This window comes from Amphiura filiformis, chromosome 5 (genome assembly GCF_039555335.1).
Source record: "Amphiura filiformis chromosome 5, Afil_fr2py, whole genome shotgun sequence".
Taxonomy (NCBI): Eukaryota; Metazoa; Echinodermata; class Ophiuroidea; order Amphilepidida; family Amphiuridae; genus Amphiura; species Amphiura filiformis.
This window is the reverse complement of record NC_092632.1, coordinates 27,371,735-27,389,929: the sequence shown is the minus strand read 5'-3', so window position 1 is coordinate 27,389,929 and position 18,195 is coordinate 27,371,735. Positions and strand designations below refer to the sequence as shown.

The 18,195-nt window shown below is 36.0% G+C and overlaps 1 protein-coding gene across 1 annotated transcript; it reads right to left on the bottom strand.

Moving 5' to 3' along the window:
- Window positions 1-764: 764 nt before the first annotated feature.
- LOC140152103 (tRNA wybutosine-synthesizing protein 4-like) lies at window positions 765-17,006 on the bottom strand. Its single transcript, XM_072174400.1, has 14 exons — window positions 16,855-17,006; window positions 11,982-12,188; window positions 10,649-10,850; window positions 9,905-10,058; window positions 9,028-9,094; window positions 8,439-8,470; window positions 7,196-7,286; window positions 6,612-6,719; window positions 5,897-5,987; window positions 4,839-5,105; window positions 3,600-3,907; window positions 2,940-3,127; window positions 2,269-2,407; window positions 765-1,409 (listed from the first exon to the last, which is right to left on the bottom strand). The coding sequence occupies exons 1-14, from the start codon at window positions 16,912-16,914 to the stop codon at window positions 1,245-1,247; spliced, it is 2,079 nt and encodes a 692-aa protein (XP_072030501.1). The 5' UTR covers window positions 16,915-17,006; the 3' UTR covers window positions 765-1,244.
- Between the last annotated feature and the right edge of the window lie 1,189 nt (window positions 17,007-18,195).

Here is an 18,195-nt window from a genome sequence, read left to right as displayed (position 1 = left end):
TTTGTGACAAGATAACTCGAAAAATATGAAAGCAAAGGGTAAACATTTTGCACTATCCTTTAGAGTACATCAAAGTCTAGGGAAGGTTTTTTCATTTTTTCAAAATATTTGTTTTAAACAAAAATATACACCATTATGTGCAATTTTTAGCTTAATAGAGTGACAAAATGGCTTTTTTCACATGTTTTTTTCAATATTTCAAAAAAGAGACGAATTTCAAAAAAAAAAAAAAACCTTCCCTAAGTTCATGTCTCTTCTTCATGAAAAGCTAACTGAATTTTTTTTACTCCGAACGGATTTTTTTCTAAGTTGTCACAAAAAAATTGGGGTAAAAAAGTGAATTTTTGTGATTTTTTCAAAAACTCAAGATTTTTGAACAAATCTGACATCACCATGGGATTCCTTGACTCATTTCCTTTCCAAAAATGTATAGTTTTATATACTTAGGACATACAATTCAGAAATAATGAAGCTCGAAAAGGTCCATGTTCTCTCCCATTACTCTGCCCTTAAGGTGCTGTAGTTTTGCCAAAATCCGAGATTTTGAATAAAACGCAGGAACCGTCGTTTTATTATTACGATGGAAATATTAGTCGAACACGTATGCTTTAACAGAGTACGTACACGGCGTACGGGACATACATACACACACACATCAGAGGGTCGTACCGTATTACAACCGCTGGAGTAACATGCATTGGCGCTAGTAGTAAATTCCAATTTTCTTTGCTTTACCTCATTTGTTCGGCTCAAAATTAAACGGACATATCAATTTTATGGAAAATAAATACCAATTTATTTTCACAGAAATGTTGTAATATGGCTTTAAAACAAATCATGGAGAGTGTTGTGTTTGCATGCATTTGTGATTATGAGAAAGATATCAAGACTGCTTTGATACATATGCTGTCACAGTGGGTGTAAAAATACTATCTCAATTCACGGAACGATTGCTGCTCATTAAGAGATGATGAAGGACTTTGCCTGTTTGTTGTTGGATCTGTTTATTACAGGTTTTTGACCAGATGGACATCCTCATCCTCCCCACATCAAAATGTAGACTACGGTAAATTTAAATGATTTAGGCCTGGAATGTTTAGCTTAGGCGGTGTGAACAAAAACATGGTGGTTCGGTGGTTACCACCATGGAAGTTGTGTGTTCTATGGGCTACTAGGACCCATTCACATCAGAGAATGCCTTCTTTCTATGAAGTGGTTTTTGCTGTAACACGTCTCATAAGTAGCTAGCATGGAAGGCCTTGTTCTAATGTTAACTCTACAGGTGATCTGTTAAGATGTGTTCCAAATGAGAAGCAATTGCCTCCCCCTCCTAGTATGAGAATCTTGTCATCTGATATCAACACACTGCTATGATTGTGAAGCATAATAGGATGCTCTGGATCTGCAGCCTGTAGCGTGGAAAATAGAAGAATATACACATTACAGATAATAGGATACAGGAAAATGTATTTTACCAAAAATTGACAATGAATAATGATAACTTTATGACAATGACCTATAAATGGTGCAACATAACAGGGTGCGGTATGACTATGCTTGACACCATTAATACATGCAAGGATCATAATCAAGGATGTGGGTCTAAGATAATTAAAGAAAAAGGGAAGCTCAGGTGAACTGACATAAATTAAGAGTGAAAAAAACAACACCCAGAACCTGGTGGGGAACAACTACCAAAGTACCATACCCAAAATATCTGGCCTAGAGCTCATACAACCTGTGCTTTGTAATAGCACTTGCCAGACAAATCCAACAGTAAAAAAACAACTAGAAAGACTGAGACATTAAGCAGCTGGTCCCTGCTCATGAAAGAATTGGCAACCAGCAACCCATATCTTGTGCCAATCACTTCTGACTCACCCCCTGACCCATGCATGTGCTCTTCATTTTTGCCTTTTTAATCAGGATTAGATTTTTTTCGCACATGGATGAATTACAGAAATGTGTTATGTCATTTTGATGATTCCAAGAGTCGATTGGTTACAGCGGTTGGTGTGACATCAAATTGACTTGACATTCTTAACATACATCCTGACGTCCAGGCACAGAGGAAGGAGCCTGGTACTCTGTCCTCTGGTTTAACCCTATGCAGAAGCTCTATGCTGCCAAATCCAGCAAGACCCAACACCCGAGGTGCCTCTTCAGACTCTTTCTTCCAAACTATCCCTTGGGGGGTGTATAAGGGTAGGTGTCAACAGCTAAATTTCTTATGTGTTTTTAGCAAACAGTTGTATGGTTGATACTTACTGGAATTGTATATTGCCTCCATGTACCTTCTATGAGATTGATAATAACTACTGGTGGCTGTGTGGAGGTAAGAGGATTGATACCACCTACAAGCATCAGGTTGTCCCCACATATATGAGATGTGTGTGAATATCTACAGCTGTAAAACAACAAAACAAAATCAAATGAATGGATGATGATAAAGAATGGTTTCTATGAAATTAGATATTAAAAAGGTGAGTGATGTTGACCAGTTTTCAATTATTTCATCCGCTAATAGTAATACCAACACATAAATCACTACATTCACCATTCATTTTGAATTGTAAAATGTATACTCTTAGTCTATATCTTTTTTTTTTTCACATTCCCAAATGAGATCTATTTTACAATATTGTTTCGCCGAGGTATAAGTACATTAGTGCTGCAGACCAGACGGGGAAGTCCTCGTTTGGGTTCATGAATGTCCTGGTATGGTGAGCAGTACATGGACTTATATTGAGCTTGATCACATCTCCACATTCAGGTCCTTATTGTTACAAATCGCCCAGCCATCAGGCATAAATTCATCAAAGTATCCTGTGCTATCTTCCAATCACTCTGTCCTATCGACACCAAAGTCTCCACTTATTGGACTTGAAACCAGAACGCCAGTGCCACTTATGCCATCTATCTTACAGCTAACCACTAACCTTGTTGATGTTAAACTAGGTGTCAAATGTAAATGACTGCATTCCCATGAATCAGATTCTAACACATACATGCAGGGTAAAGGTCGAAGGTCGCATGCGATACCACCTGCAATGATGAACTTGTTTTGTTTCCAGTGTGACATGGTGTGTGAATGTCTAGGTTTAGGAAGATCGCAGCTGGTATTTGCCTGTAAGGTGCAACAACAAAAAGAAACACAGTCACATTAATTGCAAGAAATGGATAAAGGTAGACAAACCATTTTCTCCGAAACATTTTAATTTTTCCATACCGTTCCATTACCTAATCATTATATGTAATTCACTTTGTAGAATAATATTTCTGAAGTCCCTGACCTAATGTCATACTAACCTTTATCAAAATCCTACAGCTAACCCTTACCCAAGTCCTCACTCAATCGTGCAGGGTATTTTACAATTACACCAATTTGCCACTCTTTTATTATTTTTGTCCTGCAAAACATTAAGGCAAAGAGATGTGTTGCCACTGGGGACTGTTGCCACCGACTTCATAAGTGAACTTGCAATAGACTCTTTCAGGAGGACATTTAGGAAAAGCACCGATCACATTGCACAGACATCAAAATATATTGAATTCAACCTATCCATTTCTGGTGATTTGAATGCATATTTTATCCTTACCTTGTGCCAAATACCAGAAGTAACCTCCATCCACCATAGATCATCTAGTACTCCTCCATCAATTGTACATCCCCCATATACTATAAGCCTTTCTTTACACTGATCCAATACAGCACTGTGTCGCCACCGGGGAGTAGGCTCATTGCCTCTACTGGGCAGTGTACTGAGTTTATAGTACACATTTTGTTGATGATTTTCTAGAGTGAGGATTATTGTGGAGGCACATGGCTTGGCTGGGGAAGTCCTACCACCAAAGATGATAAACTGGGATTGTGAGATGGAATTGATTGTATGATGAAGTCTTGCATCTGAAAAAACAAAGATGTGAACACTCATCTCAGAAATTGTTTTGTGATTTGTATATAAGTAATTCAATCTTGTTAAAAGAATTGCTTGAAGAATTGATGATTTGGCTTTTTAATACTAACCAATCTGAATCTGTTTGTTGTACATGAAGTCAGTGGTGTAGCGTCATAGGGGCACGTGTCCCCTCAATCGATTGCAAATCTCGTAAGAAAATTGCCAAAAAATGGCTTGTGCCCCCAATCTTAGTTGGTACCCCTAATTGGATGGCCCACGCTACGCCACTGCATAAAGTGTACTGTAGGATAGTGCATTTACAAAATACTCCTCTTGTAACAAGTCAGCTTATCCTCCTGTGTGCATTTGAACAGACAGGTGGAATTCAGAATATTTCCTTTGTTCAAAGGTGAATGTATATTCTAATGTAGAGTCCGAAGTTTTCCGTTTTACGGAAAACGGAAGAAAATCACAGAATCGGAGGTATAACACAGAAAATTACATTTTTGTATGATGTGACAAAAATTGTTAAAAGATAAGAGAAATAAATGTTAAAAACAATCATGAGTTGTGTATGTCAATTTTTATGATAAAAATACTGTTTAATAATATCGAAATAAAGGTATATTACCAAGGCATGAACCCCCTATATCCCTCCAAACATCGTAATAGTCAACCTATTATCGTGGGAATATTCCAATCAGATCATATTGATCGCGATATTGAACACTTTATTGTGACATTAATATCATTGTTTATACATTTTAAGCTTTATTCATGACACGGATTTACAAATTTTACAACACAGATTACAACACGGAAAATGGATTTTAGAAAATGGTAAACTTCGGACTCTATCCTAATGAATACTTTCTAACAAGAACAAATTCAATAAAAACCAAAGGAAAAATATAAAAAAACAACAATGTGAAAACCTACCTATCATATCACTTTTTTGTAATGGCTGTGCTGTATTAAGCTTTCCACTATCCAAATTCAGTAACATGACACTATTAAGTCTGCTATGTTTTCCTTGAGTTGTTTCCCCAAAGCCTCCACATATAAGTACATTATTTGCACTAGTTCTGGCACTGGCATGGGCATAACATTTCATGGGAGAGCTGCAATTCTTGCACCATTTGTTAAATTTGACTACACCATTGATACTGGGTTCACTATGTGACTTTACATTTTCAGCTGGTTTATCTAGAAAGAAGAAAAATATTGCACAATCAGATTTTGCACATGCAACTATTGCATAACATTGCTTCAAAATAATTAATAACATGCAATAATGCACATATTGTATTTAGCTGCCAAAAAGATGTAGATTTCAAATGGAGTTACCTATTCAAGTAACACCATATGAAATTTACACTCCCTGTTTGGAAGATTAAGGTCATGTCTTCCATAGAGGGTGTATGGATTTCAACAGGAATAGCCCATATTCAAAGTTTTATGTTGATATAGATAAACTGCACTTGTTTTACATTTTCTTCATGAATTACAGGACCAATTTTAGTACATTGGTCACCACCAGAGTGGTCTTTGTAAAAATCCTTTGGGGGGGTCCAAGTATTTTACATGTCCAGTGGCCTATCAGGGTCAGTTGTCCGCGGTTGGAAAGACAAATAAATAAGTAAATTCATCGTGGGCATCATTTTGGTCCTGTGTTACTGTTATAATTGTGTGCAAAACATAAACATTTATTGAATTGTACACTATTTTATCCCAAAATTAAAGTGAAATCTTGTGTTTACCAGGCCAATTTTCAATTTCACACTATTCACTTTGCCAAAACAAAGTAACATTTTGTGTTTAGCATGTTGAGTTATAAAACCAACCTGGGAGGCTTCAACCCCCTAATCTCTCCCTGCAAGACCACAATGTTCACCTCCCTAAATCATAATCATCAACATCACAATAATCTCTTGCCATAATCATACCCACTTGGTTGGCAGCAGTCAGTTGGAATGATATGCTTTGAAAAACTTTACCTTGAAAATGGAAGAGTTTTGATAAACTGTCTCTACACCTTCCAGCTGAGGCATATGCTACGATATAATGAGCACACTTCAGATGCCATTCCTGCAAAGGTACAAATACAGTATATTAAGTACATTACTCACAAATTAGGTTCTTTACCTGAATCAATTTATTCATAAAAAAAAACCGGTTGTTTTTAAACCAGACGACCCATGGTATAAAAGCCATGCCTGAATTGAGCATTCAGGAAATGTTTTGCAGTCTGGTTCAAACTCTTTGACAATATCCAAAATTATAGTAGCCTAAAAATATCCTTTGGGCATGTTCAGCTTCACCAAGTTCCAGTCAAATCGAAGCAAATTTGCATGTTGACCTTGAATGACAACTGGTTGGTTTTGAACATATCAGCCATCCTCTAAATTTATTTTCAGCAAGTATTTGCCTAATCATGTCATTTTCTGAAATTTCATAAAAATTGGGTATACTCCTACGTGACCTTTGACCTTATTATCCTTGACCCTTCTCACATAAAACCCTTTGACTAACCTTGGTAATGATCTATTGTTTAAAAGTGACAAAATTAGATTGCAAGTTTTTTTTGGCATATTGACCTCATTCAACCCAAACATGACCCTAGACATCAAAATCCTTCGATCCCTATAGAAAAAGTCAAAATTGTAAGTTTTGCCATTTGCCATCAGGGCTGCACAGTTCTCATCACCTTACCTCATATTCATCAAACAATTCCAGTGATTCTATTCTTGCTCTCTCCTCTGGTGATAAGGCATTCAAATAATACTGATTCATGTTGACTGCTTGGCAATGAGGCCAGCCCTAAAAGAAAACAAAGGTTCAAAGGAGGAGGCAGACTTTGTGTAATAAGCTACATGGGAAATACATTGTAATGGATTGCCATATATCATGTATGGCAACTAAATAATGTGTTGAACTTTTAGGATTTTACAGAATTGAGATCATTATCAAGGTAAAAGGTTTTCACAAGCAGTCCTTAACAAATTGCAACTTTAAATACTTTTCAGTATAGCTTGAACTATGGCCCCACTGTGACCTTCGACCCCTCGTGGGAACCACAGGGGGGCATAGATCAAATTTGCATCATTTTAGGTTTAAGGATTCCAAAAAACATTGGTTCCACTAATGTAGGAAAATAAAATCCCAAACCCATAGTGCCCTGTACTATTGTACCTGATTGACAAAATTGGAATGCTTTTGAAGTATTTAATATTTGGAGGAAATTTTCAATCTTTTCTGTACTACTAAATCTCTGCCTATTTGACAGGGATACTCACCATAGATGTATATCTTTGACACTGAGCTTCCAATGATGGGTATGTTTGGATGGCTTTGATTGTGGAATTCAACTTCTTGAAATGATTTTGCCTGCCCAAAATAAATAGTCACAATATTATTAGTTTAGTTGTTTAAAAAAGATTTGATAACAATGCAATACAAAATAAAGATGACACACAACTCCAGCAACCCTAAGAAAGAACTTTTGAAAGTTATTATCCTCATCATTATGTATAGAAACAAAGAGTTAAGGGCTTTTCACACAAGACTTTCCACATTTAAACTGTGGACATACCTGCAAATGAGCACCATCAACAATTTGCGGAGGTCTGCAGTATGCCACATTTTCATGCCAAATCCTGGTCAGTGGTGATATCCAACCCAACCCAGGCCCATCAAGTAAGCTTGCTACCTGTGCAAATTGTGAAAGATCGATTCGTCGGGACCATCGCAGATCCACTTGCTCTTCCTGCCAAGAACCTTTGCATCTGAAGTATTCTATGCTACCTCATCACCTAATTCGTCAACAGAACCTTCCGGTTCCTAGTAGTATGTGTTTTCTGTGTACTGCAGAACTGTTATCTTATGCTGATGTCTCTATTACATGAAGTAATGCATCCATAAATACTACTGACTCTAGCTCAAGTGCAAACATTAGTTCTTTCAGTGATCAATATGGTCAATCTTTGCTGCTGCTGAATGCAGGAAGTATTGTTAACAAAATAGATGAACTAAATTGCTTGATAAACATTATGGACTCTAAACATAGGCATTACTGAATCTTGGCTCAATGCAAATATTACTGACTCTGAACTCTGTATAAGTAATGAGGTGGTGAACCTTTCAAAAAACTTGCTACCTCATTGGCTAGATATAAATTCAGCTTACAGACTTTATGTATGATTTGTACAGATGACGTCAGACACAAACTAGTATTTCTATATCTGGCTTGATTATATCTTATAGGCTTTATCAGTACTTTAAACTTGTGATTTGTAACTCCTGTTTTTGAATCTCTACAAATTAAGATGTCACCAAAGATTTCAATGTTTTTGCTTTTAGATTCTTGTTTTTTTGACAAAGAACAAAATCAAGTGATTGGCTAAGCTTATACGTTCTTCAGACCTGTTAATGGTGCATTTGTGTTGACTAGTATGCAATCTGCAAACAGCAAGAAACAAACTGCCTTTCTCACTGGCACTTTGAAATTGAAAAAATAAAAGAAATGATAGTACAACTTACATTACAACTCCAAATGCATCATCCGGTTGAATCTGTGAAATGGGATGTCAGATATATGAATCATAAAAATATTATATCATTCATAAAAAAATTAATCAAACATCCTAGGATATGTGTTTGTATATACCATTGTCATACATTACATAAAATGATGAACTCAATTTGAACTTTATTGTCCCTCACCTATTTGATGTAAGGGCCACACCTTATTAAGTACTAGAAGGCAAACAAAAAAAAAAAGAAGAAGAAGAAAAAAAAAATGTTCCAAGAGATTCCCTGTCCTCCTTTTCCCTCTCCTGTCACCAGTTCTTGTACTTGCACATTCATCTTATGACATAGATTTAAGAATCTAATCATGGTGTCCTATTTTAACATCAGCAGCCATTGTCCTCAGTGTTCCCGCTAAGGCTGACTTGAGTTAATTTGTTAATTTTGCACCTATATTAGCCCATGAGTAGCAAAAATCTAAATAATCCTTATTATTTGCTTTACTTGTATTCAAATTCTTCTGAGCTAATTTCTAAACTTGCTGGTCTAATTCAGTGACATATGACCATAAAGAGAACACTGCTTGTCATTACATACTTACCTGTTCATAAGATGCAAAAATGGAATTTGGAAAAGTCTTCAAACACCATTCAATGAGACTGTTAGAACTGCAAATCAAATCATAAACAAGTGTTTTGTAATAGTTGTCATTTAAATCAATAAGGGCCAACTGTGATGTTATGTTGTCGACTCCAAGAAATATTTACTTTTTGCAAGGACAACTATTTACCAACATTCATTGTTGACAGATGGAACCAACTGAATCAAGTAATATTGCAAATGAAAGGCTGTGTTCCAGTTTCCTTTTGATTTTTTTTGCTGTTCCAATATGTATTTTGTTAGTTACTACCACAATAAAGCCAATATTCTGATTTTAAAATATTTCTATAACTACGTTACAATGAAAGCCCAATGTGTTGTAATTGTAACAATAAGCCAATTTTGAATAAAAATTACTCAGGATCCAGAGGTGAAAATAGCCAACCATTCCAAATGCCAAATCAGGATGTAAGCATTGAAATAATACAGATATTTCTTTCATTTTATCTCATTATTTTGGCTCAAAATGCACACAGAATCCTTCCAATAGCAGAACTTATGTTATTTTACTACACATTTAAAACTACCCAAACAATTAATATGTCAGAAATCTTACATTATTACTTCAAATCATCTGATATACCATTTTTCACCCTGATGTGTCAGTGACATTAATGTGTAGAGGCAACTGTTTTGCATGTGCACGTCATCGCTTTCACCGAATGCTAGCGATTTGTAGCTGGGCCCAATGAAATGCGCACTAATGTCACTGCCACAGTATATCAAGGTGGTATATCAATGGTATAGTTCATTTTGGTATGTTACAGTTGGGCATGAGACACAATCCCCCCTTTTTATTCCATAGAAGCTTATGGTACCTTTTGACCTTCATGTAGGTAATGACACATTCAGACAGTAATAGTGTTGGTATAGATGTATCAACTTGACATTGTTTAAGGCTCTTCTGTAATCTGTTCAAGTCACACAGGTCAGTTCCTAATAAGTAGTATCTCTCTGATTTCAACCATACATCTGAAAATTAATTGTAGTATAAAAGTAATTGAAATGGAAAAATTACAATGATATTACAAGATCACATCTAGAATTATCAAACAGTCTCCTTGACTTTATCAAAACAATATGCACTTTGCCTCTGAAGTATCTACATAAAAAGATTCCTATTGTTGTCAACCCCAGAGGTACACTGCTGCACAGCTTCTACTTTGTGGCTACTCTAGAGTACCAGTGCAGTACCACTCCAGTACTGATGTGTGTGCTCTACAATACCAAAGCAGGTACAATAGAATACCACTGCAGTAGCTGCACAGCAGAGTATCTCTGGGGTGGCAGCAATAACAATCTGGTAGTGTCTCATAGCCAGTGTCTAATTTATAACTCACAACTCTCTCTCATATCTCACCAAATGTAAAGAAAATAAAGAGTGTTGTAATGTATTTTGATGTTTGTATCTTGAATCTTTCATGTAATACACATGCTGCAATTTGACCTCTTTGCGAATACACTGCAGATGTCAGACCTGAAAATATTTGATTTTAGTTGCTATAACTTGTATTCCATACTTTACAGGATTGATGGTGTTTATTTTACTTTTTATTCCTTACCTGCTGATGGTTCTTCTGCAGCACTCCATTCATCCCTGTTATCATCCAGACATTTCAATAATTCTCTATTAGCTTGGATCAATGCCCTTTTCCTTTCAGCAACCTGTGGGAAGTCTACCTCAATAAACTTAGTTCTGTCAAGGTGTCCCGAAGCCTGAAGCCTGAAGAAAGCTGAATCAAACCCAGCACCGAGAGATATCACCTGTATCATGACATAGGTAGAAAAATAACTTTGAAATGTTGTGCTTCAGAAGAATCTTCAGTGGGAGTTAGCAGCATTGACACATCACATGAGGAAAACACTTGGTGTGGATATATTCTTGACAAAATCCACACACCAGGCACAAAACTAGTTTCTAGTTTCAGTAACTAAATATGGTAACTATGGTAACTAAATATAATTCAGGTCCGAAGACAACATAATAATTAAGAACCTGAAGTCATGCTTGCAGGACTAGGCATCTAACCTACTATAGCCACTTTACATAATTTGTATAAATGGCTACACCACAAGCAAAGGAATACCACCTTAGCATTGGACTGACTGCCTGAAGTTAAGCAGACCATGGGAATGGGAACAACTATCAACGTCCAGTGAATTGCCCAAGACCGAAATTTGTGAAAGGTGTAAGTGGATGAATAAATTCTCACCATTCACTGTATTTTTCCTTAATCTTAAGTACCCACCAAAATCTCCAAAAGTCTTGTTGAAAAAAAAATTGTTCTCGTGCAAATAATTGCACTAGCTTGAAATTCCCCTAGATGAGGAACTAGCTACCTGATTGTCTTGGTTTACCTGTGTTACTTGGGAGCTGATCAAAATTTGATAAGATAGCTACTTTGAATGGTACCAACTTTTACTCAAAAATGCCTCAGTCATTTTATACAAACACATATCATTATGAGATTTTCCTCTAGTAAAAGGCCAAGTAAAATAAATAACATGTCTTCCAGAGTTTCTCAAAATTTGGTGAGGGAGGCCCGTATTATTTGTTAATTTATTACAAATTTAGTATTCATTTCTGTGTAAAATTGCAATTGCAAAGGCTTTGTTAACACGCCATAAAAACAGGGAGGCCCTATTATTTTTTATTATATCCCCCAAAGCCCTACCCTACATTTGTAGCTTAAAGAAAGTGTTTGCAATGTGTTTATTAATGATAACCAAGAACTTCTTAACATGTCTTTTCATCACAATAATTTTAGAAACAAAGTAAGGGAGCAAATAAGAAAAGTACCAAAAATAGTTGAAAATCTCCCAAAATTGGTGAGGCCGGGGACGATAAACATGTTATTTATTTTACTTGGCCTAAAGTCAACTTTGGTATCCTACCTGTTTTTCTTCACCTTGACATTCTGTAAGAAAAGTCTTCAATACATCATCTATGATCCTAGCTCTGATGTAGTAGCCTCTGTTGATCAATGGAGCTCTCCGACTCTTTGGACTGGAGACAAATAACTTGAGGAAATTGTCTTCAAAGTATCCCTGGGCAGCCATAGAACACTTGCTGATGATACTGCTATCATTGGTCCCTTGAACCTAAAAAATAAATTGCTCAACTATAAGGGTGAAAATAAACAGGCTACGGACCTTGTTTCATGCCCCATTATTTGCCTACTGTAGCCCATTGAGAATCAAAAATCATGACACCAGGCTACACTTCATGTCCTGAACCATAGCCTGTCATGATAAAGTCCATACATTTACCCAGGAAAGAGGAAATGTGGAACTAAAATGAGCTTTTTCTGCAATGTGATATCAGATTTTCAGCAAAAATTGTTTAATGAAGGATATGGTGAGAGACAGCTGTTTTATTTATTTTTAAGGTCAATATTAGTTTGTTTTAAAAATAAAACTATGTGAGTCGTTCTTGATAATTGTTTTTAGAATCTAACATATATTAAGGCATAATGTTGTGATTGCCAGAGTGTTCCTTTATTATCAAATCTGGCTGATGTGTGTGATTGATCATTAATATTATGGACTAGCTGAAATGCTATATCCAGAGACAACATATTAAAAGTTCTTAGTGGTACCTGGTGTGTCCTCTTAATAAGTTATAAGTTGTACAGTACACAGTACCATTGCCAATGGTGGAAGTTTGATGTGTGATGTGCGTCGCACTGACGCACACGCTGCAGTGTCGACAACAGGTAAATAATTATTTTTTCCCTGCAATGAATCACGTCCTAATACTCTGTTGGTGAGCGACGGGCGATTGGTATTTCACCAATTAGGTAGCTCGATTTTCTGAATGCAAGAAAAGGAGTCCTATCTGATTGGCTAGAAACCGATCGCTAAATCGCTCAGTGATGAAGTTCAAACTCAGATGTAGAGATGTATTCAATTCTAATATTCTACATGTATTATTGACGCAGATAAAGAGCTATAAAGAAAGTTGTATATTTTAACGATGATGTGCTAAATATGATGCGTAAACGTGACAAACTTAAACAAATTGCTATTAAATCAAGTAATGATAACAAATGCTGGGAAAATTTCCGTAAAATTAGAAATGAAACAAACAAACTTATAAAAGATAAAAAGAAAGAGTTTCTTAAACAAGGTTTTGATGCACACAAGAATAAAAAAAAAAAAAGCTGGGAACATCTACGACATATTGTTCCATCCAAAGGTAAAAATACAAAAATCTCTGTTATTAATTCTGAAAACGGCCTGGCACTAACTGAACCTAAGGATAAAGCAAATGAATTGAACAATTTTTTTTGCTAATATAGGCCCTAAACTTGCAAGTAAGATTCCTAAAAATAACTTTTGTAATTATGAAGTCAATGAAAAGCAGCCAACTGATCAGTCAGACTTTGAATTTGTAAATGTAACTAATGACTATGTATTCAATCAACTCAATAAGTTAGCAAGTGATAAAGCTACTGGTTTAGATAACATCCCATCTCGACTGCTGAAAATAGCATCACCAGTAATCACACCAATTGTAACTTATTTAATAAATAATTCTTTTGCATCATGTACTTTTCCTACATGCTGGAAACGTGCAAAGGTGATTCCTGTATTTAAAGCTGGTGATCCCAATGATCCTAGCAATTATAGACCTATTTCAATTCTAGTTGTTATCTCTAAAATTATTGAAAGGGCTGTGTTCGACCAACTGTACGAGTACTTAAATGTAAATTGTTTAATTAATATAAACCAATCTGGTTTCCGGCCATCTCACTCCACTTCTTCTTCTCTCGTAAACATCACGGAGGATTGGTATTTTAATGAAATTGATAAAGGTAATTTAATTCGATTATGTCTGCTGGATCTGAAGAAAGCATTTGACACCGTAAATCATAATATCTTCTTGAGTAAGCTTAAAATGTATAAAGTAGGTGAATATTGTATTAAGTGGTTTACTAGTTATCTTTCTGGTCGCACCCAATGTACATCTGTAAATGGGACACTTTCAGACTTTAAAGAAACTGTTTGTGGAATGCCCCAGGGCTCAATTGACGGACCACTCGCTTTTCTTATTTATATAAATGATTTACCAAATTGTGTTTCTCATTGTAAAGTTAATATGTATGCTGATGATACCGTGCTGTACTATGCCTCTAACTCGCCAAATGATATCATGGAATGTATTAATAATGATTTAAAAATTATAAATAATTGGTTACAAAGTAATAAACTTAGTCTTAATACTGATAAAACCGAATTTATGCTAATAGGATCTAGACAAAGACTCAATACAATTAAGAACAGTGTTAAAGAATTATCTATCAGCATAAATGATGTAACTATTAGGAAAGTTAATAAATGTAAACATCTGGGTGTAATTATTGATGACACATTAACTTGGAATGAGCAAATCAATAATGTACGTAAAAAGAGCCTAAAAGGTATGTTCATGCTAAAACAATGCAGGGCAAATTGTCTCCCTAAGGATATTTTATGTACTGTGTATAATGCTATTGTTCTGCCACACTTAGATTATTGTAATGTTGTATGGGGAAATTGTGGTGTTACTGTTTCAAAGAAACTTCAAGTTATTCAAAACAGGGCTGCAAGAACTATCTGTGGTGCAAAATGGGACACACCAAGCAGAGATGTTCGTGCTGAACTTAACTGGAAACCTTTAATTGACAGACAAAACTCAAATTGTTTAATTTTAACCTACAAAATCTTAAATCATCTTGCACCTCCTTATTTGGGTCATATTTTCAGTCATGTAAGCAACAGTTATAATTTCCGTCAAAGCCAAACTAATGTAACTATACCCCTGCCAAGAACAGAGTACAAAAAGCGCAGTCTGTCTTATAGAGGTGCTGTAAGCTGGAATGAACTAGAAAATAATATCCAAAATTCTCCAACATTATATACTTTTAAAAATAATCTAAAAAACCATAATGACATGCCTGTAAGCATGGTAAGTAACCATAAGAGTATCATAATGGCTTTTGACAATTAATAATTTTGTGATTGTAATATGTTTAAGCCTAGATAATAAGCTTTTGTAATTGTTTGTTATTTTGTACATGTATGTTTGTTTATGCACGGCCCCAAGGAAGAACAACTTTGGTTGAATTGGGCTTTCCGTGTTGAAATAAAGTCTAATATATAGTGTTTCGCTATAAAATAATGCTGCATTGTATTTATAGACTTGTGATTTAATATTCTATAGCCAGAGAAATAAGTGCTGTACAGCACTGTGGTCTGAGCTGAATGGGCTATGCTTATTCTTTTCATAATAATTATATTCTCAAACAGTTGAATATATCACATTTTATCGTACGATTTAAAAACATTTAAGTGAAAATGCAGTTAAATATATGTGTTGAAAGAAATCAGCAATCGCAGCTGAGTGTATTGAACTTCCAGTTAGTGTATTGAAAACAAAACCTGAGTTTTACCTGACAACAAATCAAATTTTCTTGTAATGGCAACATCATATGGGGTACTGAGCATGCGCAGATCGTCATATTAACGTGTATGAATGGAAACACTGCAGTATCTCATAGTCATATTGTGTACGGTAAGCTTTTAGTGATATGCTTAGCCCGAGTCGCTCGGCCTATCTCGAACAAAATCGCCATGCACAGCTGTTGTAGAACGAGTGGATTCACCATACTATCATCACAGCAATTTTGGACACAAAGATATATACATATGTATTGTAATGTTTTGGGATGATGACGCCGTGCGCTTGGCACGCTATGTCAGACCATGGTAGGTATTATAGAAGGAGATTCCACAGAAAATCCTAATCCACTCAATAGGGTTAAGCCGATTACGCTATTCAACGCGAGTCATCACTTGAATGGATTTAATCAGTGCAGTCCCTCAAACACGGCCTTTGATGTTTATGATCGTTATGCGACAATATCGATCATCTATTTTAAAATTTAATCTAAACCGACCCCCCAGGTGACCCGTGCGAAATGGATGGTATTAGTGCCCTTTTGCATCGGTCACATGATCTTCGATTAACGTCATTGTGTTTCCGAGTTCAAGTTGATTTACTAGCGAAAACCTGATCGAATTCCTTCATTTCCTTCCAAAGTTACGGTGAATTTATGTATTTTTTCTGATCGTGATTAGTAATACTGGCGGGTGTCTGCGGGACTTTTAAACCAGTGGAAATGATTTGGAAAGGTTTTCCAAGACTGGCAAAGTTGTTTCTACGATCCGCCAAGCTTGGCCATAAGAAATATTGGCGTTATAAAATTACCGGAAGTAAATTGTTTTCCTTTGTTTATGGTCACGGCCACAATGCTTTGTGGGTAAAGATGACGTCATTCTGCTTAGAAGTCGCGATAACGGTGGTTCATAACTGGCCAAGCTCAATAGATAAGAAGCTTAGCAAATCGATAGTGCAACATTCATACCTGATTGCTCAGTATCGACTCATAACGATCATACTACAAACTGGGTTCGTGAATTCTCCTTCTATTACGGTAATTATACCTACCATGGTCAGACTGTGTTCATTTTTTGAAATTTAGTAGTATGCATATACACGATGGTTATCGCAAAGGGGAACCTTGCAATTACGGAGATAGTGTAAGTGTATAATATATTATGCCTGGTGCGTGTATAAATTAAATAATACTATTGCTAGCAGTAGGCTGAGTAACAGAGTAGCATGAAATGAATATCCAGCGAATTTCCTATCCAGCAGTCATGGCAGTGTAATATCAATATGTGTAATAAGCTTTTAAGCATTAAAATACTTGAGGAAACTTACGGCAGCATCGTTGCTTTTATCTCTACCATTTGAAAAAGCCATTAAGATGACATCGGTCATACAGACGACAAATGTCAAATTCTCCAAACGAAATAAAGAATGATCTTTTTGCTCCAAGATCAAGACCAATGCAATGCGTGGAAATTGAAATGGTTACGAGCTGTCGTTTGCGAACATTATTAAACAGCGCCTGTATCCACTTAAGAAACAGAAAATACAGGGTGCAACAAAATTAAGTTGTATTTTAATAGTTTGGATTGCCAAATTGTTTCTTTTAAGGTTTCTTTTTTACTTAACAGAACTTGAAAAAAAGATTCTATAATAACATTGAAATGTTTTGTCAGGCGAAAGTAGTAACTTTTTGCACAAGATTTGCAATTTAAAGAGAATTGGCCATTGCTCATTCTAGTGACGCTAGTGTATGGACAAAGTGTGCTTTTTCATTTAAGGGAACGTTCATAAATACATTGGTAGGGGGAGGCTGGAAAATTTTGATTTTGCTATGTCAAAACCTTTTTGACCCCCCCTCTGTCTGTATGTTAAACTTTTAGAACCCCCTCTTTATAGACTGAAAACTTTTGGACCCCCCCCCTTTTGTAGCTTTTTGTATACACCCAAACTTTTTACCCCCCCACACACACACCCCACCCCGCACACATACTGAAGGTATATACCGGTACTTAAAATACTCTGCTCTTGTTTACACTATAGGTAATGCTTTATTTTACTAGTGGATGAAACTTATTCATTATTGAAATGCAGTTTCAACCTTGTTACAAATTCAAAAAATCAGATCTGCAGTAGGCCCTACACTTATCATTTATCAGTGTCACTCTTACAGGCCTTATGTCTATAGGCCAATTAAATATAAATAAATTGCTTTCAAATCAGGTCTTAAAAGTTATCGCGGATGTATCAGGAGCGTAGCCAGCTTTCTTAGTGGGGGGGGGGGGGCAAAATAAAATTTCGGGGCACAGACGAAAAACAATTGCAGTTGCTTTACATACGAGGGGGTATCCAAAAGTTTTTGACATCACCCAGAAGTGAAAGAGCTATACCGATGAAATTTTGTCAGTGTAATCACTGGTCCTTATGTACATTATGGTCCAAAAATGGCCTCATAAGTATGTTTACTTTCTTCACAGGTGGCGCTAGATGGGAAGTAGGCGCATAACCTTTTCATGATAAGATCCTCCACTTTCTTGAGTTTTTTCACTGTGGCCGCATCATCCGTAAGTGATGGACGTCCACCTCTTGGCTCATCTGTGAGGGACATGTGACCAGTTTGGAAATTCCTTTTTCAAAAAGCAATAGTGCCATATGATGGGCAATCATCACCGT